Source organism: Anas acuta, chromosome 2 (genome assembly GCF_963932015.1).
Source record: "Anas acuta chromosome 2, bAnaAcu1.1, whole genome shotgun sequence".
Classification (NCBI taxonomy): Eukaryota; Metazoa; Chordata; class Aves; order Anseriformes; family Anatidae; genus Anas; species Anas acuta.
The window spans coordinates 21,413,632-21,438,975 of NC_088980.1; the positions used below are offsets into that span (position 1 = coordinate 21,413,632).

Genomic DNA, 25,344 nt, shown 5'->3' on the forward strand with positions numbered 1-25,344 from the left:
AGAAAATGAAATTAAAAAATAGGAAAGTTATGCAAATGAAATTAATAGTTTTTTAGTGATCCACTTTGCTGTACTACAGGGCAAATGCTTTGAAAACCTACAATTCTACATGACTTTATATATATAATGATGTGGCCCCCTGCTGGAAAAAACTTTTTCTGGGGAAAAAAAAAAACAGCCATAGACTTAGTGCAAAAAGTGTTACAAAAATAAAGATTCTAGAAATATTTTTCTCTACTTCCTTATGAATACAAGCATAATTACATTGAGTTTTTAAAGTGTTCTTTTATCCCACAGTATTTACACTGATTTGTTGTGCTTAATTGTAGTGTTAAAATATCAATGGATTGCCTTTGCATTTAATGCTTACACTGCTAAGTGCATGCATGAATTTGTGATTAATTTATATTTTGACTCAGGAACCCTAGTCAGGAAAACATCGTGTGCCATGAGTTTTCCTTTACATCATTAGGAGTTGAGGGCACTTAACACCTTGCATGATTGCACACATTCTTTTTATGACTTCCTCCCACAGGACATTTGGAAATATAGTTTCTGATGTGAACCACGGCCAATCTCTGTTTAATCTGTCACCTCACCATGTTTACTCAGTAATTTTCTGAATAACTGAAAACTTTTGTCTCAATGGTGTTCTTCCTCCAAAGTATTGATACACTTGGGGTGGGGGAGGGAAGGGAGTAGTTAAAGCCTAATGCATAAAATGGAAATGGCCATTAGCCCTGAATTAACACTTAATTTAGACTGAATTTAAAACAAAATAAAATAGCAGCCAGAACTGAATCAGTAGTTTATTTATATGCATCAGTGTTTAAAGACAGATGTATGAATCTGAAAAGCTGAGCAGTAGCTAATTAAACAAACTAAGACAGCCCAAATTAATTAAGCTATCTGGTCATCAGATGTATATAAATACTAACAAAAGTTTGCAATTTAATTCAGGAAAGCATTAAAATATGCACTAAAGTCTTTCCCAACTCAGGCAATAAATATGCTTGATTTCAATACTGAAGTATTATTTAATTAATATTAAGTTATTTCAATATTTAGTTAACGATACACTAGCTACTTCTTGTGTTCTTTTCTATTTGCAATAAAGCAAAACAGGTTTGCCAGGAGGCTGTTCCAAATGGTTTTGACTGGGCTGGTTATATATTGGCTATGGCAGGAGAAAACATTTTAAAATGTTTTCAAGCTGAATATTTTGGAAATTCAGCAATTGACATCTGGTTTGCCAATAATGTATATTAATAAATGGAGTGGAAATATGGTAGTAGTTTGTCTGCTTCTAAAACCTATGCAAAATAATGTCAATGGATTTAGGAGACACCTGTATGTTCTAGAAAAATAAATAAACCTGGAAGTAAGGGATAAAAGAAGGAAAGAGTGAAGAAACAAAGGAAGAAGCTACAAGATAAATTATAGAAATAGGGAATCAGGTCTAAATAAAGCTATGAGAACCTCTCGCTGGTTTGTTTCTCCAGTGTACTTTAAGCAAATGCCAGAATTACATTTCTTCCGAAAAAGTGTCTTTATATATATATAATTTAAATAATTTTATAATCAGGTGAAATAGTTTATATATATATATATATATATAATTTTATATGTATGTATATTTTAAATGTGTTTATAAATATTAAAAGAGTTTTTAAAAATTCCACTACCAACTTGCACTGTGAAAATTATTCTGTTTCATAAGTAGAACAAATGACAAGAAGAAATAGATTTGTTTCAATGAGAACATGAGGCTTTAGATAATCACACTTATAAAAAATAAATAAATAATTTACCTTTATATTCTATCTACTGTCCTGGTTTCAGTTAGAACAGAGTTAATTTTCTTCCTAGTAGCTGGTAGAATGCTGTGTTTTGGCTTAGGATGAGAAGAGTGCTGATAACACCCCGATATTTTAATTGTTGCAGAGCAGTGCTTATACTAAGCCAAGGACATCTCAGCTTCTTGCTCTGTCCTGCCAACAGGCAGGCTAGGGGTGCAGCAAGAGCTGGGAGGGGACAGACCCAGGACAGACCCAAACTATCCAAAGGGGTATTCCATACCATCTGACGTCATGCTAAACAATATATAGGGGTGGCTAGCCGGGGGAGGGGGTCAGACTGCTTGGGGTTAGGCTGGGCATCGGTCAGCGGGTGGTGAGCAATTGCATTGTGCATCACTTGTTTGTACACATTATTATTAGTAGTACTATTATCATCATTGTATTATTATTATTATTATTATTATTATTTTCCTGTCTTATTAAACTGTCTTTATCTCAACTCACGGGCTTCACTTTCCATTTCTCTCCCCTGTCCCAGAGAGGGAGGGGGGAGGGTGAGAGAATGGCTGTGTGGTGTTTAGCTGCCGGCCGGATTAAACCACGACACTACAAAATCTAACGGTTCTTTTTGTTTTTGGAAAGAGAACTCAACCACTTCTGCATCTTACAGAAAAAAAAGATGCCTACACAGGAATTAGGGAGGCCAAAATAAAGGGGAAGTACACACTGTTCACTTTTGCAGGGAATCTCAGCAAAGCAACATTCTGCATAGACATGACCTTTGGTCAGTTTTACCATCTGTAATAACAAATACCTATTAGAATTATAGATTTAAAAAAAAAAAAAAAAACACTGCCCATTAATTATTTCTTAGGGGATTATTACCAAACCCACCTGTAGGAACAATGAAAGATTCTAAAGTAGCATTTCCTCGTTTACAAATGTAGCCAAGTTTCTGATTGCATTCCCGATTCTCCCACTTAGCACCTTTGCCAGGATTTAATGCTGCACAGATTTTTCCAGGTTCTGGAGAAGGATGCCCTTCAATAAAAACAAACAAACAAACAAAAACAAAAAAGATAGAAATTAAAAAATATATATTTAACAACAATAACCAAGTATAAGCACCTCGTGGTTACATTTCCAATTGCTCACATATTCTAATTTGTTCCATGTTTTAATTAATTACAAGATATGTTAGTATATTGGCAATTGCAATTCTCAACAGTCCCTTTGCCTAAATGGTGTAGCTCATTTCTCTTAGCAGATATTCTTCTCATAGCAACCACAAGCTGAGATATTTATCCAGTTCACAATTTTAATGACCTCTTCACACGCTCAAAGTCTCAATGTAAGGTATTACAGTGCACATATTTCATTTGTTTTTTTCCCTTTCTCAGCTCTGGAGTATATTATTTAGGTGAAAACCTGTTCAGTAAGCTAGTGAAATTCTGCATTTAGTATAAAAGACAAAAATAGTAAGTGGTTATGCTGCTAGTGTGAACTTCTTGTCCATTTGTCTAAACAACACAACAACAGCAAGTTATTTGGCTCTCTTCAGTTGAAGATTAGAATTAGCACTAACATCTAACATCTAGAAGGCAATCAGAAAGTGTAGCGTACAGCACATTTCTGCAACAAACTAGATGAACTTTGCAAGATCTGGTCTATGATTAAACTAAACATGGATTTTCTTTCATATCTCAACAAGTCACTACACTGCATAACAAGGAAGTGTCAGAATGGCTCAACAATAAACACAGCAAAACAATAATTTTTAGTGTGCAAGATTCACTGAAATTTGTCTTGGGTCATTATGATTTCATTACCTTAAATTACAGTCCTTTCCATGGGAGGAAAAATATTTTTATCTCAAGAACAAAAAATTTAATTGGTTTAATGCATGAAAAAATCTCAGCTGTTGGCAGTTAGCTTTCCCAAATGCCTAACCAGCATAACTTTAGTTTAAATGTTTGTAACTTAGTTCCTTTATTGTGTTGTGGTTTTGTTTTTTGTTGTTGTTGTTTTTTCCTGTTATCTATTCAGGGCTAGTGAGACAGAAGAATGTGAAGCTTCCACAAATTCTTTTAAAATGTACTAGTGAGAGTTCAGGAGTCAACTCCTGAACATCCAGAAAAATAGAGATGAGACAAACATAGGCTAACCAAAGCAAAATGAGAAGGATACATTACAAACATAAAATTTGTTAAAAGGACATAAGAGTATTACCTTCGAATGAAATTAAGAAACTTAAAGGGTTAAAGACAAATGGAACCCATTTTGGTTACGCCAAAACTCATATAATTCTTTACAGGATAGGTGAGAGTTGACAGCAGTTTTAACAACCATGAACAGCTTCCCTTGCTGATTTGGCTCTATCTTACAATCAGGTTTCCTCTGTTCTTCGTTACATGCAGATTCTCACCTGTGCTCTTAGAAGACAGACCTATAAATACCCTCACAGCAACTTGCAGGTCAGCCCATCTGTTTTCCTCATGTGCTCTCTCTGTTGGAGAGCTATTTATACAGTGGTTCAATTCATGTCAAAGCTTACAAAGAGGTTTTCTCTACCTAAAATGTAGTTTGGGCTTACCTACACAAGGAAGCTACTGGGTGATAAGATGGAGTGTACGTTTACACCATTACTGCAGATTAAATACGTGGGGCATGCTCAGTGAAGATGAAGAGTATTCCCACTGCATAACTTCAAACCTCAACTTTATATTAGCTTCCAAGGACTTCCTGAATACACAGGGCAAGGAAACAAAGGTCTTACTGAAAGTCACCTTAACACGGACATTCCAAATAGTAAACCGGAAAATCACCTCTTCTCTGCTGAGGCATAGGAGGCTAGCTTCTTAACACCAGCACCAGAGCTCAATACAGTGCTGTCTCCAGGTGTGGAGCAGCCGTTTTTGCTTCAAAGCAGGCTAGCCTAATATGTTCGCTTCTATACATGCTACCATGGGTCGGTTAATCCAAGATGAAATTAAAAATTGAATCATTAAGCAAATAACCAAAACAAACTGGAAAAGAAAGGAAACAAAAAAATGACCAGTTTAAGCACGCAAATGAAAAGACCTAGAGCATCAGATTTACTCTGTATGTACATAGAGATAAAGCAAAGTAAGATATACAGATGACTTAAAACTTTCCTCTGAATTTGGAGGCTACATTTTTCATCCTAAATAATAAATCAAACCTAAATAATAAATCTATCCCTAGCATGAGGGCTGTCATTAACAACATTTATAGCCACAGTCAGAATCTTTCAATATCAAAACAAGATGAATAGCAGCAGGACAATAGAGCACAAGAGAAGAAATCTGTTACACAAAGACTTTTTTTTTTTTTTTTTCCTTTTAAACCTATTAGCAACACATTTAATCTTACCTGGGACCCAATTTAAATATCGAAAAGGAGCACCACCAACCCACTGCCATCCACCATTGAAATTCAAACTGTTAAGACCAAACCAGAGAGCCGAACTCAGCCTGCTGGTCAAACCTAGGTAACAGAAACAAAGACAGACACTAGCAGTGCACGGCAAGAGAAACACTCATTTAGAACTTGAAAGCCAAACTTCTTTGGTTCTCCTTTTTCATGGTACAAGTTTTTTAAACTTTTAACAATAACAACTTTTGAGGTGGCTATGCTAAACTTGCACAACATGTAGTCTTACATGGCCATACAAAAAGGTTAATTTCAGCTTTACAGTTTTCACAATTCTAGGTGTAGGGAATTGTGTTGGAATGGAAAACAAAATGACATATGTGCTCTTTGTAAGCTGATTATCATAAATATGAAGAAAGGTGCATAATTATAAAATATAAGATTGGAAGTTACTTAAAAGGTCAGAAAAAAAAAAAAAAAAAAAAAAAAAAAAAAAAAAAAACTCCTAAAATCAGTTTTCCAAAAAACAAATATGAATTGTTTCCTGCTGTGTATTTTCCAACAGTTTCAAATATACAAAATATTGCAAACTAATATTGTAATTGTACTGTTCATATTTTATCACACTATATTTAAACATGATCATTCCAAAAATCATCTTTTTAACAGCACACCTTGTGCATTTTCAGACTCATCTGATTTTACTTCTTTAGCCAACTGTAAGTCAGGTTTCCAAATGCTGTTTCAACCTTCTGCTCCACATCTGAAAACCACTTATTATGCTCATGTATGGTCCTACTGAATTCTCTGGTATTATTTATAGTAATTATTAATCAATTGTCTCTCTCTGCTTTATGTATAAGTCTTGGATGCCTAGCTGGATGACTGCTGATTATTTTTGACTTAATTTATTTCTGCATAGCTTACAGAAAATCATTGCACAACATATATTATTAATTTCTGCTGTTACGGGTGGCATCATGCCAGTAAGCAATTTTGCTCCATGTATTTTAGTTGTCTTTGACACTGTGGTTATGAGCTGGACTTGAAGCGTGGCCAGGTTAAAAGCAAGGGTAGTTAAACACTGGAAAGGACTGCAATGTCATACCAGAGCCTGATCTGGCAACAACACGGTAATGTATTCCAGTACTACTTCTGTACAAACAAGTGGAGGTTAAGAGAAGTAAAAAATGAGCATGACAGGAAATCCTGGTCCTGCCAGAATAGTTGCAGAATGAAAAATGGATTTCCACATACATTTGGCAGCAATATATAATAGTCTGCAGTTCAAACATGCCTACTAGTAATTTACTCCTAAATTCCAATGCTCACTTGAGCATTAATTTTAACAATAAATTTACAATAAATTTATCGTAGTAAATAAGACTCAGGTTTTGACAAAATACTTAAACTGAAAACAGAAGCTTACACAGAAAAGGCTATGCATCACGTTAAAAATGCATTTACTGAGTACCCAGTCATCCTCTGAATTTACAAAGCACAACATGTATGTTACATCATAGCAAAGTTTATCTCCCAATTGATTTGACATATTCAAAGTATTTTCTAATCTATTTAATAGATGTAATATAGTGGACTGCTTCATGTGTGTGCACAGGCTCAGAAGGTAGTGAAGACAAGACTGTCTCTTTATAGAATGTAAATGCATTCAAGCTGGAATTCAGGAGTGAATTTTCTCAGGAGAGAAGTTTGAGAATGACTTGGGGAAATAATGAAAGAGACTGAAATTAAAACAAGCTATTTATAAGTCCTCTTGTATATTGCTTTTTTTTACATTCTTTTCATATTTCAGCACATAGTGATGATATGAGAGCTTTAATGAAATAGGCCAAAATGCTTACTAGTACACACAGCAAGTGTAGCTTAAAAAAGATGCACTCTTGGTATCTGTCTTTTTGCTTTGAAAACTACTTTGAATTTTCATGCATTCCAAAATTCTTTCTTTATTGCTTGCATTACTTATTTGTTGTTATTTTTCATGTTTCTGTAAGTTTCTGGCTATGTTGATTCAGGATAAAATAATCATTAACTTTCCAGTTTTCCAGGTGAATTATTCAAGACAACAATTTAAATCTACTAATTAAAAGAACTGAACAAAATACCGACTTTCGAGATGGAACATGCTATATAAGTGCCACTGTTACAATAATTCACTTTTTTAAAAAACTGCTGGATGATATTACTCTACCTGTCAGGTATGTTTGTTCATGCAACTCTGTGATGCTTAATAACTCTGCCTTCTGTTGTTGACAGCTTTTTCTTGCCTGGTGCCACGTCAGCGCTGCATCAAAATTTGTCTGATACTGGACATTTGTTAGTGGATCGGTATTCCACAATGAATCGATATTATTAACTGCAGGGAGAAAAAGAAATTCTGAAACTGATCACAAAGACTAAGCCAGATAAAATATAGAATGAATTGCCCGGCAAAAAATACACAAACCCAACCACTGCAGTACAGAACTGGTTTAAAAGGAGTCCCAATGTTCTCTAATATATCAGGCCTGAGCTAAACCATGACTATAGTGTCAGACATTATGAAACAATCCCACTATTTTCTCTGGTATAACAAAGCTGCTGTTTAAAACAAAAGATGAATGGTTAAAGTCAATCCAAAAGAACTGATTTTTAACTATGGAGAAAAATGCTAAAACCTGACAGACTCTAAGATGTACATGAAGCTGCCCACTGTTCTGAGATAAGAAATCCGTTTATTTTACAAATGTTGGGTGCTATACAAAGTGGCTGTGGATTTTCTAACTGAGATAGAGGTAATTAGACCCAAACATCAGACACAAAATTTAAATTATCAGCATCAATCTCACACTTTTCTGCAATTCCTCACTTGTCTTATGCATGTATGTGATATACTTCCATGTATTCTTCTCTGTCCCATGACTTGACTAAATCTTGTTGAAAACCTGCAGTTGACACATCTTGGCAATGTCAAACCAGTGAAAATGTCACCTATCAGGGCCCGACATTAGAAGTAACCACACTCCTCAAACTGCCACAGCCTTTCCTAGATCATGTCAGGTGAATCTCCACAACACAAGATACAACAGTATGATCTTGCTCTGCTAGAAACAGGATCTACTGTAGGTCCCAACACTGAACTAAAATATCACTCCATAAGTTGCAAGACAAAAGCCGAATATAGTAGAGGTCACTGAAGGTCTGCTGACAATGGGAAAGGGACTGAAATTCCTGCAGCCTCTATCAGCTCCTTAAGTTGCAAGCTGTGAAAATTTAAGAGAAAGGAGTCTTTTCCTTTTCCGAATTCAGAGATCTCAGAAAACGTAAGAGTGTAAATAAGAGGAAAGCAGTACAATAAACAAAACTCAAGACAAAGGATGGTACATGTTAAATGTCAGCAGGTCAGTAACCAGTTCCACTTTTTCCTGTATTAAATCCGATAGACAATATGAAGTGCTTCTTTTCAAATTACCCTTAGACAACAAAATAAATACATAGTATACTGTAATACAGACACTAAATATGGGAACTTTCATCCAATTATCATTACCCACAAACTAACTTCTATCCAAAGTACTTCGTGACTACCAGAAGCCAAAATTGCTTCGCTACACTGAGTTCTACAAAAGCTTTAATTCCTGAGCACAAGCACATGCCTGGGATAAAATAGAGACTGTAATATTAAAAGTCTATAATTAAGTAAAGAAATTTGTCTCTGACAAAAGGGTTTTTCTAGACCATTACTACAGAAGAAAAGAAAAACAAGTCTCAGGCATTCATCCTCCCTCCCTTATTCTCTTAATTTATAGATGACTTGCATTTGGTGCTGCTCTATAGAACTTTGGTCTTTCATCAAAATAAAGTTAATTTCTGAACATTTAAAAAAAAAAAAAAAATACAAGGTGTACAAGCAGTTTTTAGGAAACCTACATGCTATTGTTTAAAGTTTAGTATCCCCATAGAAACCAGAAGAGGAATCACTTTTCTAGAATGATATATTTTATCATCTGAGCTTAATTCTTATTAGAATACAATTGCATAACTGGAAAAAGAATTTTTAAGAGCTCAACTTTATCCCTACACTGATGAACTCAACACACATTTTTGTATACATTGAAATTAGCGAGAACTAGGTGTTTCCACTAGGACTACTATCTTTAGTCTTTAAAACAAAGTGAAGCAGACCAAAACTGCACTGAATTTCACTCATAGCCCTTGACAAACAAGCTAAAACCTATAGGAAAGAAAAATTGCCCTATCGGTGCAAATATTTATTACAATTAAAATATATATATTTTATATATTATATATATATACATATAATATATATATAAAATGTTAATAGATTTATCACATACAGTATTTCTGCTGAATCTGCAAACAAAAGAAACGGGAAATCAGTAATGGTCTTGAGAAGTTTGAGTTCCAAAATTGCAAGCTGAAATCTTGCCTTTGACTAGGAGTAACAACACAAGTGTTCTTGTCTGCCTAGTTAGCCATCCCAAACATGCTGGAGTCTCAGTCCAATATTCTTGGAAACCACATGAACAGAATCATGGCAAAAGAAAACCGAATATAAATCTTGCTAGACAGCCCGTAATATAACTGCCATCTCTTCCTTTCTGACCAGATAGTCAGGAAAAAATCCCATAATAAAGACTTCATATGAGTTTATAACGTAGTTTATGATATAACTAAATGCTGTCAATAGTAATAAAGAAAATCTAAAGTACACTAAATTTCCTTCACAGAGTTATCTTCTCTTAGATGTTTTTTCCTGAAGTGTTTCTCTTTTTTTTTCCTAGATAAATTTGTGAGATCCAAACTCAGATTATGACTTTCCGGTAAATCAGAAGAAACATGGTAAATCACCCTATGTAACTTATTTGGTCATTTCACAAGGTATTTTGAACTAGAAATAAAACCACACTGAAAAATCCTTCAAAACACCTTGAAATGCCAGCATGGGGGAAAAGACTGACGTTTAAAAAAAAAAAAAAAAAAAGTAATATTTTTTTAAAATCAATATTTTTGAATGAATGCAAGGATGTAATTTGCCCAATGATTAATATGCAAGACTAAGACTATTTAAATATTTCCTTACTCTCTGCATTCTTCGTTTACTTCTAGGCTTACTAAATTCTCTACAGAAGCTCTAGCTCTTTCAGCTCTCAGGAGAGGAGCCTCAATGGACTTTTGCCCACTTCAATACAGCTATGGGCATACGTCATGACTTGATCTCCTGGTGATCTTACCTTGTACAACCTGTTCTCTTCCTCAGTGCCTAGTTTTACATTGCAATGTAACATACAGCTCAAAAATACACAGTGTAACCTGGAAAGAATCAGTATTTCCTAGGGTATTAAAAATTGTCTGAAGTGGCGGAAACACTTCTCAGTTTCTTCCTGTGGGATTTAAGTTTCATCTGTCAGTGTATCAGCATCTTTATAAAGCTCCCACTAAAGGGCTCATACTCACTACTATGTTACCTCTCCTGGTAAAATTTCCGCATTTCTTTTGGGTATAATAATTACTAATAAGCATAATCTTAGCCCTCTTCATACTGGAAAACATTTGGGTTTTGCTCACAATAAAAAGTGACTGGTTCAATTGTAATTTCACTGTGTGCCCAGGCCCTATTATGAAGAGCTGTAAAAGTCTTCATATCAGCACCTTTGCTCCCCCCAGATAGCTTAGAAAAAGAACAATGCATAAATCTTATTAAATAAACTTTAACATACAAAAGACTTCAATGTTTTCTGTCTAAAAAGCACTCTTGAAGTTTAACAACTTACCACTCTCATGCAGTGCAGTTCTCAGTCATACAGCTGGCTAAAACTTTTCTACCCCAGCCTGTCTCTCATTAAAATATATGATCTAAACATGAATATTTTATAGCCAGTACTGAAGAATTAGGAAGGAAACATGCAGGCAATCAGCATAAAGCAGCTTTTTCCAAAAACAATCACAGTCATCTGAATGGATTTCCTTGAATTATGCCAGAGAACTAAACAAAAATTTAATACCTCCTATTTGCCTTGCTCAAAGAATGCTAGACAGGTAGCATACTTAAGCTGATTTGCATGTGCTCTGTTTATGGGGTTAATATTTCCAACATGTTTTTATATCTTGAAAAGTATATTGGCCTAGGGAAAAAATAGCATGCAATTTTCATTTTTCTGAAATAATGAATGCAACATTCATGAAAATCATATGAGGACACTGATACTTCATCATCAGATCAGTTAAGATCAACCCACTCTGTTTTCTTCACATCAAAGGAAAGATATGTTTTTCTCTTTTGTTCTCACTGTGGTCAGTTGGAGCTTTACAGCCAAACACAATCATAAAGAAGAAGGAAAGGAAAAGTGCCACCTTTCCCAGCATGACCAAAAAAAAAAAAAAAAAAAAAAAAAAGCTTGCAGACAAATTTCTCAGTATCTATTTTATCTATTTTATGGAAGTTCAGAGAAACTTTACACAAATTGAAAATAATTCAAATATATACAAGCATATTACTCCAAGTTACTTAAAGGAATGGTAACATTTCTACATGAAGTTCTGCATTTTCATAATACTACAGTTAAAATCTAGCTATACTCAAACCAGGGAATTTAGAATATAGACCTTTCCTACTGCTTTTAATTACAGAAAAGTAATGCAGAAGAGTAAGTAATGTAGGACTTACTAGGATTTAGTAAAAAGTTCACATAAGTTGTCTTATGTTCACAAGGCAATTAATTTCTATGAAGAAGTCTCATTTTTTAGTTGTTAAATTCTAGCTTCCAGTTCTGCAGCACAAACTTCTATGCCACCTTTTGCATGTACTAATGTAATACCTTTATATCTAATTAACTTGCTATTTGAGCAAATGCTGCAATTACAGATTCCAGTGTATGATTAACATGCTTTCGCCAGGATAAAGGCAGACAATTTTTGTATGCTGAGCCCTACTTTCTCATATTTAAGTTGTTCCTAAAAAATAGCAAGCTGCATGAAGACAGAAAAAACATAAAGTTTCAGAATGTGTTTTGTACAGTAAAGCACACAAGGACAGCAGTATTCACAGGCAGCTGAGTAACAGAGCACAGCAGAATCTTCAATATACAAAACTCACATTTCAATGGGCAAAATCCATACATCTTGTCAACATCAAAGTCGGAAGTGGTTCCACACCAGAACCAGCCGTCTGATCGGCCAGCATCTGTGCAGTCAGCGTACCATTTGCCACCAAACTTAAAAGGGAAAACACAAGGTGCTCCATTGGCATTTCCTTTCACTGTGTAGGTATCTAAGGAGACACAAGAATTTTAAAATAAAGATGTAATAAGCATGGTATATGTATCAGTTCAACTTTATGACCATATTATAGCAAGCAAAGCTTGATAGCTTAGTATCCAATCTGTACTTGAAATGGGATGTTGCTAGATTTTACTCTCTAGGTCCAAGCTGATACCCATTTGCACAATCAGACAAATTTTTGTCATTTAAGGAGACCACTGGCCAGAAAAGACTACTGACCAGAACTGACTGAGCCAACACAGGTGCTTTCTCATGCTAAATTTTACATGCATAACAATCAAAAATATAAAATCCACAAAGTTAACCAATTTTCTTTTTATGCCCAACCGTTTGTTCTTGTGTTGATAACTCACTCAATTACTGTCTGTTTTAGATATAATGTCACACAGGTATAAACTTGCAGGATATATACCAGAGAGTGACTCCTTCATACTATGCCCAAATAAAATTTCCATCAAAAGGCCAATTTTGTTTCATCAGACAGACAAGTTGATGAAACTTATCAAAGTAACTAAAGCAGCTTTCTGTGTGCTCACACAACATATGTGCCTCGGTGAGAGGATGTACGGAGGAACACCACTTGATAGGGATGGCTGTGGAGCTGACATACCAAGGTCACTGTCCCACAGAGCTGCTAGAAAACAAAGGCAAAGGAGAGATGGGTCATAACTCCATCTCCTCCCTGCCTCCTTTCAGATAATTTGCCTTGCTAGGGTTCATTTTTTTCTGGATCTGGGTCAAGGACTAATACTGTAATCAGCATTTGTGCTAACCCTAGAAAATGCATCCTTCCCTTCCTCTGCCCCTTTCTGTTTACCAAAGGGAGGCCAGATGTATTCCCAGGTACTATCATAAACATACATGTATGTACATTTTCATATTTAACTATTTAAAGTGTCCTATTTCTTTGTCTAACACTTCAGCACCAACCCTAAGAGGCAATTCAAACACCTAGAAATGCACCTTCAAATATACTGGACCTGAAGATATCATGAGTTAATTAAATCCTCACAATCTAATTTATATTTGTTCTCCAGGAGGGAGGGGGAGAACATAACCAACAGACCATACATTTATACTATGTTTTTCTGTAGACATAAATAGTCAAACCTATCACTAACTGTTGTGTAATGGCTATATACGTTCTGAATAACCACAGGCTTTCCTCTTCCTCAAAATGAAACACTGCCTTCTATGGTTAATTATCTATCATAACTTTGACAAAAGAAAAGCAAAACGAACCCCTCAGAAAACATAAAGCACACTCAAGTGTTGCTGATTTCACCAGAAGACACATTCACTGATCACCAACAAGACTAAAATAATTCTCCTACACTTCTAAATAGTTTAATTAGATACACATAGAAATGGACTTAGAATACAGAAATGAATGTATAGAACTTTACCTTCATAGCCTCGAGAACACAGATCGTCTGTGGTTCCGTAGACTTTCCACCTACTCCAAAAACCAGATCCCTTGTACAGCATAACATTCCTTTCCTGTCTGTTTCCATAGTTGAAAAACAAATCTTCCCCTTGGATTGCAAAGAGAGTCTCATTTCTGCATTCCCATCGCTGAAGTTCGCTAGCCTTGTCACAAGGATACAGAGTGATCGGAACCCAGTCTTTCTTCGAAGGCACTCCCAAGCACAATTTGAACGCTATGCTCATAAGCTGGTGATCTGAGACCCACCTGAATTTTTGTGACTCATTTTCTTGAACGCAAGGAGCAGTAGTCACTGAATTAGAACTTTGAGCCAGTACACAGCGCTTGTGGTCTTCGTTATATATTAAAAAGATGCTAGTATCTGTAAGGCAAAAAGCAACAGAATTATTTGAAGTAATTTTACCTACTATCTAAATGAAATATGAGTCTGGATGCTGCTCTTGAGGTTAAAATCTCATCATCTGTTTAGACAATGTTCAACAGTTCAGATTTTGGGACATTTCAACTATCTTTCATCAGTGAAAGCACCTATACTCAAAAGAGCAAGGCACTAGAGACAGATCTAGTGTCTTCTGCAGCTTTAAAACATGTGTGTTTGTTTGTTTTTCAAAAAAAAAAAAAAAGTTTTTCTTTTCCTTCTAAGGAAAAAAGCCCACTCATGATTTTATTCTAAGCTGCAGCCATGGGAGTTAATGGGAGGAGGGAGCACGCACACCATGCACTGCAGATCCTGGCGCTGAGCACTCAGTTCCTTGATCCTGGCTCCCAAGCGTGAGAAGATGCCTACAGCAGAAGTTCTTCAGGCTCCATTTCCCCTTGATGGAGATTCTTGCTCTCATAAGCTCTGCTGAAATCCTTGAATTCTTAACTGAGTGGAAGGATTTTTATTTTTTACCCTTTGTAAACAAGCTACTTGTAGGGCTAGAACAACATATTCATTTTTCACTCAACTGCAGTAATCGGTGATTACTTTGTCCTTTCTTACATTTTTCCAGTGACTGAGAATTTCTCCTCCTTCCTCTGATCCCCTTGAGATACGTTTTAGGATGGTAAGTTAACAGTTCACTGATATTCTAACTCAAAATGAAACAGACTGCACAAGGTCTTAAAACTGTATTTTAGCTGGGCTACAAGCTAGGAAAAAGACTAATTTATGTTACTCCAAGGATTGAGGCTAATTGAAATATTATTTATTTAATGCTAGATTACCAAATTAAACAAATTGTACAATGAAAAAAAAAATATTTAACGGGAAACAGGTTAACCACAAAACATTTTCCTGTCTCTGCTGAGGCTCCAATGTGGAAATGATCATAATTTACTACAGGAGAACAATCTGGGAACAAATAACCCCTATCTCAGAGAAAGAGCTGACCAAGACTTATTTCACCCATGGTTCAGTTTCCTTCTCCTGTCCTTTGGCTTCCAACTCACTGGGAAGCAATATAAAACTGATGAGCACTGGAGACAAAAATTGTTGCCTTTTGCCAATCAGCTTTACTCATAGACAATACAAGGAAATATATAATTATCACTTCTGGTGATAACTTTATTTTAATTCTGCATTTGTACTAGGATTTAGCCCAATGATACATGCAATGCTTGCAACTCTCCTTTTCCTGAAATCTTATTTAAAGCTTCCGGTTAAAAGAAAATGTCACACTTTTTCACAAGTGTGGAAAACACTGTTTGATCTTTTAAGCTGCTAAAATTTTATTTGTGGCTTAATATAACATTATAAGTTTTATGCAACTTGTGGTGTTAGAGGACACTAGGCATGTGAAAAAATGTACCCCAAAGTCAAAAGCCTGGACTGCTGTACCCAGGCCCAAAAGAGTGGGGAGTTTTGGCTTCAGAGACAAAGTCAGAAAGCTGAATAAAGAGGTCTGGTCTGTAGGGGGGAAATAAAATCTTTGGTCCTCTGCTTTTCTGACTGTATCTTTACAAAGTGTAAGAGGTATTTAAATGTAACACAGCAGCTTTTACAAGGGCCCCAGTGCACACAGGGATCTGACAGCAAATCATACTTATGAGTTATAAACAGATAAAGGGCCAACATGGCCAAGTAGGCATTAAAAAGAAGTTGGCACCATGCAGGATGGAAGAACAAGAGGTAGAAGAAGGCAGTGGTTAAGGCAGAAGAACTGTGGCTGAGACTGTAGTTGGAAAATTTCCTTTTCCTTGTAGTTGCTCCTGATACATCCATGACCATACAGCTGACTTGTATCATGGTCCTGTGCTGCTCCAGGTTATGGCTCTACTGCGGTGTCTGTTCTGCCTGTTTGCACACCAAAGCAGATTCCCATACAATACTTTCTTGCATGATATATTAGAGTCTACAAGAATATCAAACAAGTCAGGTATCTGTGAAACCCTGGCAGCTGTTCTCTGTAACAACTTGATATCACTTCTTGTCAACATATTGAGTTGTATCTGTAAAATGGGCTGTGCAGAACTATTCATGTATCTGTTAACTGTGTTTCTTCACTGTTCTGTAGCAACATTTGTCATAGCTCCCATAACAGGGAGCCATTCTTCACTAGAGATGAGCTGGAGGTGGTACACAAGAAGTTTCACCTGAGCATCATCCCAAGTACTGGTGCATTGAATTACGGCAGTTTCTAAGAAAGTAACATATAATGTAACATATAACAAAAATTACTCCTGGAAAAAGGTTCATAGAAACCTTCCAGGCATAAGCACCAACTCATCCCACCCTTATAATTGTACTGAGTCTGGCTGGGATGGAGTTAACGTTCCCCACAGCAGCTCATACAGTGCTGTGCTTTGCAGTTAGAACGGTATTGATACCGTACCAATGTTCTGGCTGTTGCTGAGCAGTGGTTGCATGGCATCAAGGCTGCGTCTCTGGCCTTAGCCCCCCAAAGGCCACTTGGCTAGGGGTGGCCAAGAGGCTGGAGGGGGCATAGCTGGGGATAATCTATGTCATAAGATGTTGTGCTTGACACTAAAAGCTTCAGGGAAGGAAGAACAAGGGAGGGCACTCTAGCAGTTACCTGGACATCATTTGCTAAAGGGTAGCTGAGACTATTTTTTTCTCCTTTTTATTCCATGATTCCATTTTATTTTCTTTCATTAAACTATCTCAAACCCACAAGTTTTCCTCCATTTTATTTTCCCCACACACCCATCATCGTCCTGCTGAGGAGGGGGAGCGAGAGAGTGGCTGTGCGGTATTTAGCTGCCTGTCAGTGTTAAACCACAACAATAACCTATCCAGAGACATCTAGCATATTACTTCAACTGTCCCAAGCATATCCTAATAGATTCTTTTTCCCACAAGGTTTCGTTTTCTTTACCCATCTCACTGCTGGTTTGCCTATTTCTAGCCCCAGAAGGCAGGTACTGTAAAATGTTACTGACCAAGTACCTCTTCCACAGTAGAGATTACATTTTAAAAGTTCCACTATGCCAACACAGCTTCAGATTTTGCAGCTTTCTCAAACTATCACAGATTACATGAGTGTAAATTAAGAAGTGACTCATGAAGTCAGTGAAGGGCTACCAGTGTCAAACACCTACTGAGAGCACCCCAACAGCACACCAACGGCTAGAGGCAAGAGAGGGGCAAGAAATGAGGCAGCCAGCAGGTAGGATGACTGTCTTCTTCTCCACGGAGGCTCTTGCTTACTGGATAGCCTACACTGATTGCTGCTAACTACACGGAGCAAAAAAAAAAAAAAAGGTTACAAGCTGGTGTTAGAAACCTGTGCTTCAGGAGACCTCAAACTGGACTGCAAAGGATGCCAAGGAGGCTTTCGGGAGGGGCTGAGGCAAAACTTTTGCTGGAATATAGCAGTCCACTGGAGATCAGAGAAATTCTGAGGTGCAAGCTCCACGTTTCACCCAAACAACCCTATGACAATATCTGGGATACTCTAACACCCAGAAGCTGCCCTGCTTGGTGCCCACTACAACCCAAAAAAAACCTGAAACCCAAAGGGCTGCCTCATGGGGCAGCTTCACCCACAGATCACCTCAGGGTGAGGACGGGGAGGGGGCTGCTGAGGGAGGGACGGACGGGTGGCGCCCACCTTCCCTCCGGCCCTCCCCGACACCCCGAGGCTCCCCGGGGGCAGCACGGAGGGGGGCAAAATGCCGGCGGGCTTCTCCCCGTCCCGCGGGGCTGCCCCCCACCTGCGCGGGGGTTATCCCCGCACACAGCCTGCCGAGACCCCTCTTAATTCCCGACGGATCGTGCACAGCCCCTGCGGGCACTTACCCAGCAGCGGAAAAGCCCCGGGCAGAAGTCCGAGGAGGAGAAGGAGCAGGAGCGGGGAGGGAGCCATCGCCGCGGCTTCGCCCGTCGCGCCCCTCCGCTGTGAGGAGAAGGCTCCCCGCCGGGCAGGTCCTCCGCACTTGTGCAGGGCTGGTGGATCGGGGGAAAGCTCTGGGCTCGAGATGATAAGGAAATATCCTGTCACATGGGGTGCTTTGAAATAACAGGAATTCGCTGTTCAAACTTTGCTTTCCTAAGCTGATTTTCCTCGGCGGAGGGAAGAGCCTCCTTCCAGGCACATGCAGGTGATAAAGTGGTGATAGCTGAGGGGCGGGCTGGGCTGTTTTTTTTGTTGTTGTTGTTGTCGTTCTTTTTTTATTTTTTTTTTCTTCTTTTTTATCCCCTGCGTGAGCCTGTCAGTGCTGCACGTGGGTTTTTGCTCGCTTTTCTAAGAAAATCAGCCCTCCGGGGAGGACGGGGAAGAGGAGCGTCCACCGTGAGCGAGCAGGACACCGCTCCTCCTGCCTCCTGAGGGGAGTCCGCACCTCCAGCAACCCCACCTCGCCCCGGCTTCTCCCAAACTGCAGGAGGAGGAGAGCCCTGCTTTTTGGAAAGCAGGATTTTACTGTCCCCCCCTCACTCAGGTGGCAGGTGCCCAGTGGGGATGCACGGAGCTGCAAGCTCACACCAGCCATCAGTGCCGAAGCTACAAACGAGCACACCGGCTTCCCGTGAAAATGTGCCACGCATGTGTTTACTTGGTTTTTGCCCACCAGCTGCTATGAGCAATTAGGTTTACATCTGTAAATGCTGGCTTTCACAGCATCATTTGGAAACAAGCCCTGATAACTGTTATTATTTTTCTTGTCTGCACTAATACCCACGTTTCAACGTTAAATGCCAAGGATCAGAACCAGATTTGTTGCCTACATGAGTAAAATCACTGGGAGTCCTGGATACCGGAGGAAGAAAAGAGAAGGACTGAAGCACTTCATTAAATATTTCTCCAGCTTTTTCTGAGCTCTGATAAATTTCAATAGGTTTTTGTTCTTCTTCTGACTTTGATGGCTGTATCTACTTTTAACATGATGTAAATCTTGCTCACACAATCAGAGTGTGAGGGGGGGAAAAATAGAAACTTGCTAGCTGGGTTTTCACAAGCTGAAACATCTTTGTGGAATTTAAGTAATCTTTCTGAAAAGGTGCCTTTGGAGGAGCACAATCTGTCTTGAGGTTTTTACAGCTTCTTCCTGAGTGGACCTCACCAAATGCTTTTTTTTTTTTTTTTTTTTTTTTTTTTTTTTTTTTGGGGGGGAACAGCACATTGTTGCTTAGAGGCTGTTACCAATATTTGGTCTGAAGGGTCCCAAATTGATGGAAAACATAAGCCTTAGTGCTGTCTTACATATAGAGGCTTTTGTAACGTATTAGATTTACCGAGCATACACATACACATGCCTGATGAATTGTGCCATGTGTGTTGTGCATGTTGTGCAGTGGTTCTTGTACCATCATGCACTCAGAAATCTCCAGTCAGTATAGAAAGTTTTTTAAAGCCTCTTTGCTGGAAGTTCTGGGTGGAAAAATAGAGCAAACAACCATGTGAAATTAGTATGGAAGGAAACGGGGCAGAGAGAACTGATACTTTTACAGTGCTTTTACAGGAGAAGAAACAATGGAGATGAAATCCAAGCTCATTTGCATTCCATGACAAAACTCCCGGTAACACAAGCAGGGATGCCAGCCAGGCACCTGAGCTCTGTTGTGCCCTACAATGGACAACATACAGGAAGTGAAGAGGAAACTTTTCATAATTTGTATTGACATCTGTGGTCCCATGTAAACAGGAGCTAAGAAGTATTTCAACCATAAATAGCAGAGTTATGTATCGTTATGTTGATGAATTCTCATCTGGGAAACTCCTTCCCCAACTGATACGAATTCTCTTGCTGCAGTATCTGGCACTTGTTATTCACTAACTACTTGCAATAACCTTTATGCTGAACAAATACAAGATCCAAGTGCTCCCACTGAGGAGATACAGCCAACTCAAATAATCATAGCACAACTCAGAAATGAAGAGTTTCTTCACATTCTACCACTTCCACCTCCAAAACCTTCAGGAATTGAAAAGTGCTTTTAGATGTGGAGGGAAAAACAGTTTCCTAAATCACCTTAATATTTATTCATGTTTATTTTAATAGCACTTAGCAACTATGGGAAGCCTAGGAAAACACCTAGTGCTAGAAGGAACGAGTCAGACCATGGAGAATAATGCAGATGTCCCAACAGCAGACCATCATCTGCATTTAGTTTGGGAATCCTTGGTATTCTTTTGGCTAAGAATAATAAAAGAAAGGACACATTATGTGAAGTTCAGTTTCCATGTAAGTACAACTTCCACAAAAGTCTTTAAATTCAAATAGCAAAGTGGGCTGCATATAACTTAAGTGCCTACATGCATCATAGAAATACGGAAGCAGTCAGTGGCCACAACAGGAATGACCTATATTTGGAGGTAACAGAATAAACAGTATCGGGCAATTTTTGGAGATTCTCAAGACTGAACTGTACAAGCTTAGCAACTTGATCTAAATGTCAAGGTAGGCCTGCTTCAGTGAGGGGGTCGTACCAGATGGCTTCCAGAGGTCCCTTCCAACCAAAGTGAGAAGAGCTACTAAGAGCTACTACTAACACTAGAATTCCAGCCTTTATTGAGATCTGTGCATCACTGAATTGGTTCCTTTCCTAATTCTTAAAAAATGCCTTTTCCTCATTGCCCCTTGCACACACTGGAGGTACTGTCACTTCAAACTCGTTTTGATTATGGTGCATGTATGTAAATATAGACACATGCCCTGCCTAGAACTCATCCAGGTCTGGATAAGTTTATTCAGCCTCCGTGTCTCATCTGCAGCACCCTGCTCAACAATTAAGTCTAGGTCTAGCTTACTCTTTGGGAATCAGTGTACAAGCACATAAACAGTGTATTCTGATTGTAGTGCAAGGGGAACAATTTTTCTATTTTGGACAAAAAGATTCAGCAAAGTCTTAGGCTATAGTGATTTTAAGCAAACAGTTACCAGAACTCCAATCTGCTAAATAACTAATGACAGGATACTATTTAAAACGCGCCCTAGATAGACATATGTTTTCATCTTTCTCTGTGGGTAGCAAGCCAGCTGCCATTTACATTTGGAACACAAAGGCCTAAATTCCTCTAAAACAGGTCAGACCCTCTCCTGTTCTGGCACATATAGTACTTGCAACTGGTGAGTGTTCCTGGCAAAATACCCTGAAAACCTGAAGTTGCAGTGGCTCTTGACTTTTGATAGTCAACAGGAAAATGGAAAGTTCTGTATAAATGAAATCATATCCAGAGCTGAAACATAATACCCCCATTTTGTTTGTTTTGAAGCAAAACAACTGGATTATTGGCCATTCTTTCACATTTATATCCAAGACATTTTTTTGACATTTCATGTGTGAGTCTGTATCTAAAAGATGGCTTTCAGTAGTTTTCTATACATTTCTAACATTTGCATTGTTGTGTACAATAAACATGTAATTAAGAACAAAAAGCTCATCATCATTAGTATGACAATACTTACACTATATTAAGGAGCTATATGAATAACTTATTGGGCACTGAAAAAAATAGGAATTGGCAAAATTAATGTTTCATTTTTCAAATCAGATTGCTTTGAAATGTTATTCAGAAATTGATTTTGGCATTTGTAATTTCTAAAAACAAAACAGAAAAAATGTTTTTTGAAGAAGAAAAATCAAGGCTCTAATACCTGTCACCAAAGAGCCTTTATGTAGCAACAATCCCTTGAAGATACCATTAATGTAATGTGCAATATTCACTTGAAGTTCAACTAATGCAAACTTTTATCTGTGCTTTAAATATAAAACAAATAAAGTAATCCAGCATACCGTCTCTACTGTAAAGTAAGAAAGTCATTATTCCTTGCATACGTTTTAATTGCTTTATAAACACACATGGATATTGGGAATTTATTTATACTCTCATGATTTCTAACATGTCAGGTTTGGTTTATGCCTGACCTACCATAGGAAAATAAAGAGGAACTTCCATGCCATTGCATTTCTGTTTCCTTATACAAATAAGTGTTGCCTGCATAGTTAAAAGAGACAGAAAATGCAACCAAAAGTTTTCAGATGTTTAAGTCAAGTAAAGAAATTTGAGAAGGTTTTTTTGGTTTCTGTCATCATAGAGGAGTCTCAAGAGGCAAAGGAAAGAAGACCCATGGCTGTAAAGTACCCAGTGTATCTATACAGATCATGTCATGTTCTTATCAGTTCTTATTCAGTTTTCCAGGGTATTTTATTATGTCCTGTTTCAGAAATACAGCTAGACATTGGATTGTGTGGAGGGACTGTATTGTGTAATTCAGATTGTGTAATATATTGTAATATTGTATCCAGTTTGTGTAATATATTGTAAATCAGATTCGTATCATGTAATTCAGATAAGAGGTCCTTAGTTATAAGGTGTTCACATCTTAAAATTAATGTACTAGGAGATAGGTAAACACAGCCAAGACAGACTTACTTTGAAAGTAAGTCTTTCTTCTTAGGCAAGCCACCGCTTCAGCGTGTATATGATTTTTATCAAAACCAGGAACTTCATAAGGTACATACATTTCAGAGAAAAAAAAAAAAAAAAAAAAAAAAAAAAAGACCAGAAAGTAAAGACAGCCTGCTTATAAACAAGGAGGAACACTGCTATAAACTGTGCCACTTTCTATCCACCCACCAAGAAAAAACCATCTACTTGAAACAGAATCCAAACATACCAAAGATTTTTGTGTTGAAAGATTTCTCTCACATGCATTGAGATGCCTTCCAGCATTAAGACCCTGATGTTTGTAAGTTCTGCAGGGGAAGAAGAGGCAGATGACTTCTCTCTAGCTTTTTTCTCTCCAGTGTCTTTTCTCAAATGCTTGACATCACAATTTACTTGTGAGAAAGTTGTAAATGCTTTCTCTCTTAATATAGACATCATGCTCTTACTCTGTCAACACACAGGAATATTATTATCTTTGCAGCAGTTCACTGGTCATTTTAGAGTATTTAAACAACATTCTCACAATATTTAAAGAACTCAGAAAGTTAGCTTTCTGGAAGATTGTATTGTTGTAAAATATTGTTGTAAAGACATTCTAAAACATTATTTACAAAGATCATTTTAAGAACTTTACTATTCTATACTTTAACTAAACCATATATAAATATTATAAAGAAGTCATAGAACTCAGCTGTATTTAAACCAGAATCTTTCAGATGTCAAGAATTAAAAACTAAGAAGAAAATCACAGAAAATTGGCAGAAATTTTGACGTTTCTCTGAGTTTTTCTTGACAGACAAACTGAATATAACTATCACTTCAAGGAAAAATTATAGAACTATCATGTATGAACTGAAAGAACCAAAACACAAACCTATGGACGCTCACCAACAGTCACCTGATTTTATATGTAGCTAAGGCTGAGTCAGGCGATACAGGCGATAGTAGAAAGAAGGTTCTTAAAAGCTTCCTGATACAATCATAGAGCACTTTGTTTGTCTCATATTTTACTTTGCAAGACTTAAGCTCATCCTGTTCAATTCTGCAAGTACATAGAAATGAGACAGCTGATAGGAACAATGACCAAACCAATGCATAAGCAGGGTCCTGTTCAGCATTGGTTTTGCAATATCATCATCACAACAAACAATTTTGACCACTGGTAAGGAAAATAAATAAATAAATAAATAAATAAATAAATAAATAAATAAATAAATAAATAGATAAATAAATAAAGCACTGCCAAGAAAGTAGTTTTGTTATTCTGTTATTACTTCACATGACAGAAAGAAATTTCTTCTAAATACCCAAATGTGTTCATCATACCAACAAGTCCCAACACAGCAGCAGATCTGAATTTCCTTTGCTGTCAGTGGAGAGAAAGAGAGGCTGTAATAGAACAGCTTGGATTTCGTAGCCCTCTGTGAACACCTCAGATAGAACACCTTACCTGGGCCTGCATTCCTGAATGGGATACATACTGTTCTGTGCTAAGTAGAAAAACTGAATAAATACTAATTCTGGATAACCATTTTGTTTTTCCTCGAGGCAGCACCTTAAACCTTTATTTTTAGCAACCTGGTCTGGTGGGAGGTGTCCCTGCTCATGGCAGGGGATTGGAACTGGGTGATCTTTAAGGTCACTTCCAACCCAAACCATTCCATGATTCTGTGATTATTTGTGAAGCCTTACATGTTTCTTTATCTTCATAAGAATTACATTGATTTTTTTAACCGTTACTTATTACCTTTTTTTAAAAAAAAATATATATATACATTCAGTATTCCAGTATAAAGCAAATGGTATTAACTTCATTTCTCTGTCTGCCTACAGCTATTTCAGCTATCTGTTTTATAGGAAGAAAATATCTCACTGCTGATCTGGGAGATAAAGTACCTTAGTTCACTCTCAGAAAAGAATTCATCTCAAACATGAAATACAAGCTGCAAATCCTCTCCAGACAGGATGGAGAAAGGGAACACCAATAAGCATTCTTTGCTGATCACATTATATTCAGTTTTCTCTCCCATTCTTTAATAACAGAGCAATCCTAAGTGATAGCTGTGGATTTTTTATTTTATTTTTTAATTACAGAGGCCTGCATGACAATGGGCTGTATACAACCAGAGCAGTGGGAGACACATCAATGTCATCTGCACAGGAGATAATTATAAAGTCATAAACCGCCGTTTCTCATTAATCTAAGTGCCAAAAGTCTTTTGGATACACATCTTTAATCCCCTTGTAACTTTACAAGTACACCGGTGGTCTCTGTAAGTTTTCTTCCTGCATAATAATATCCATATGCAATTGAAGAGTAGCCCAACAAAATTTGGAATTCAGCGGGAGTCGAGCAGAACACAGCTTGAAATTAATGCAATGCCATAATGTATTGATAGTAGTTACTACCTTTCCATACTACACTCACTTCTAGTTATTTGCCATGGATGAAAAGAAATGCAGCAGAAAAATGGCAGTTCACAGATGGAACAAAGACCTTAATAAAGGATGAGGAGGTTTTTCTCACCAGGAAATAGGCTTTTTAGAAATGAAAGACAAATGTTGAGGCATG

The 25,344-nt window shown here is 37.3% G+C and overlaps 1 protein-coding gene and 1 long non-coding RNA gene across 3 annotated transcripts in view; one reads left to right on the forward strand and one right to left on the reverse strand.

Annotated features, from left to right (window-relative positions):
- LOC137852257 (macrophage mannose receptor 1-like) overlaps window positions 1-19,424 on the reverse strand; it is a 59,653-nt gene extending 40,229 nt beyond the window's left edge. Inside the window, exons 1-6 of one of the 2 annotated variants that reach the window (XM_068673812.1) lie at window positions 18,182-19,424; window positions 13,898-14,299; window positions 12,307-12,480; window positions 7,402-7,566; window positions 5,193-5,306; window positions 2,694-2,840 (exon numbers count right to left, since the gene is read on the reverse strand). In XM_068673812.1, coding sequence (XP_068529913.1) covers window positions 2,694-2,840; window positions 5,193-5,306; window positions 7,402-7,566; window positions 12,307-12,480; window positions 13,898-14,299; window positions 18,182-18,248 — 1,069 coding nt within the window. In that variant the 5' untranslated portion in view covers window positions 18,249-19,424. The remainder of the gene's footprint in view (window positions 1-2,693; window positions 2,841-5,192; window positions 5,307-7,401; window positions 7,567-12,306; window positions 12,481-13,897; window positions 14,300-18,181) is intronic. The other variant, XM_068673814.1, reaches the window with a different exon arrangement.
- LOC137852262 (uncharacterized) overlaps window positions 1-22,121 on the forward strand; it is a 32,219-nt gene extending 10,098 nt beyond the window's left edge. Inside the window, exon 2 of the long non-coding RNA XR_011093749.1 lies at window positions 20,863-22,121. This is a non-coding gene — a long non-coding RNA (uncharacterized lncRNA). The remainder of the gene's footprint in view (window positions 1-20,862) is intronic.
- The last annotated feature ends 3,223 nt before the right edge of the window (window positions 22,122-25,344 follow it).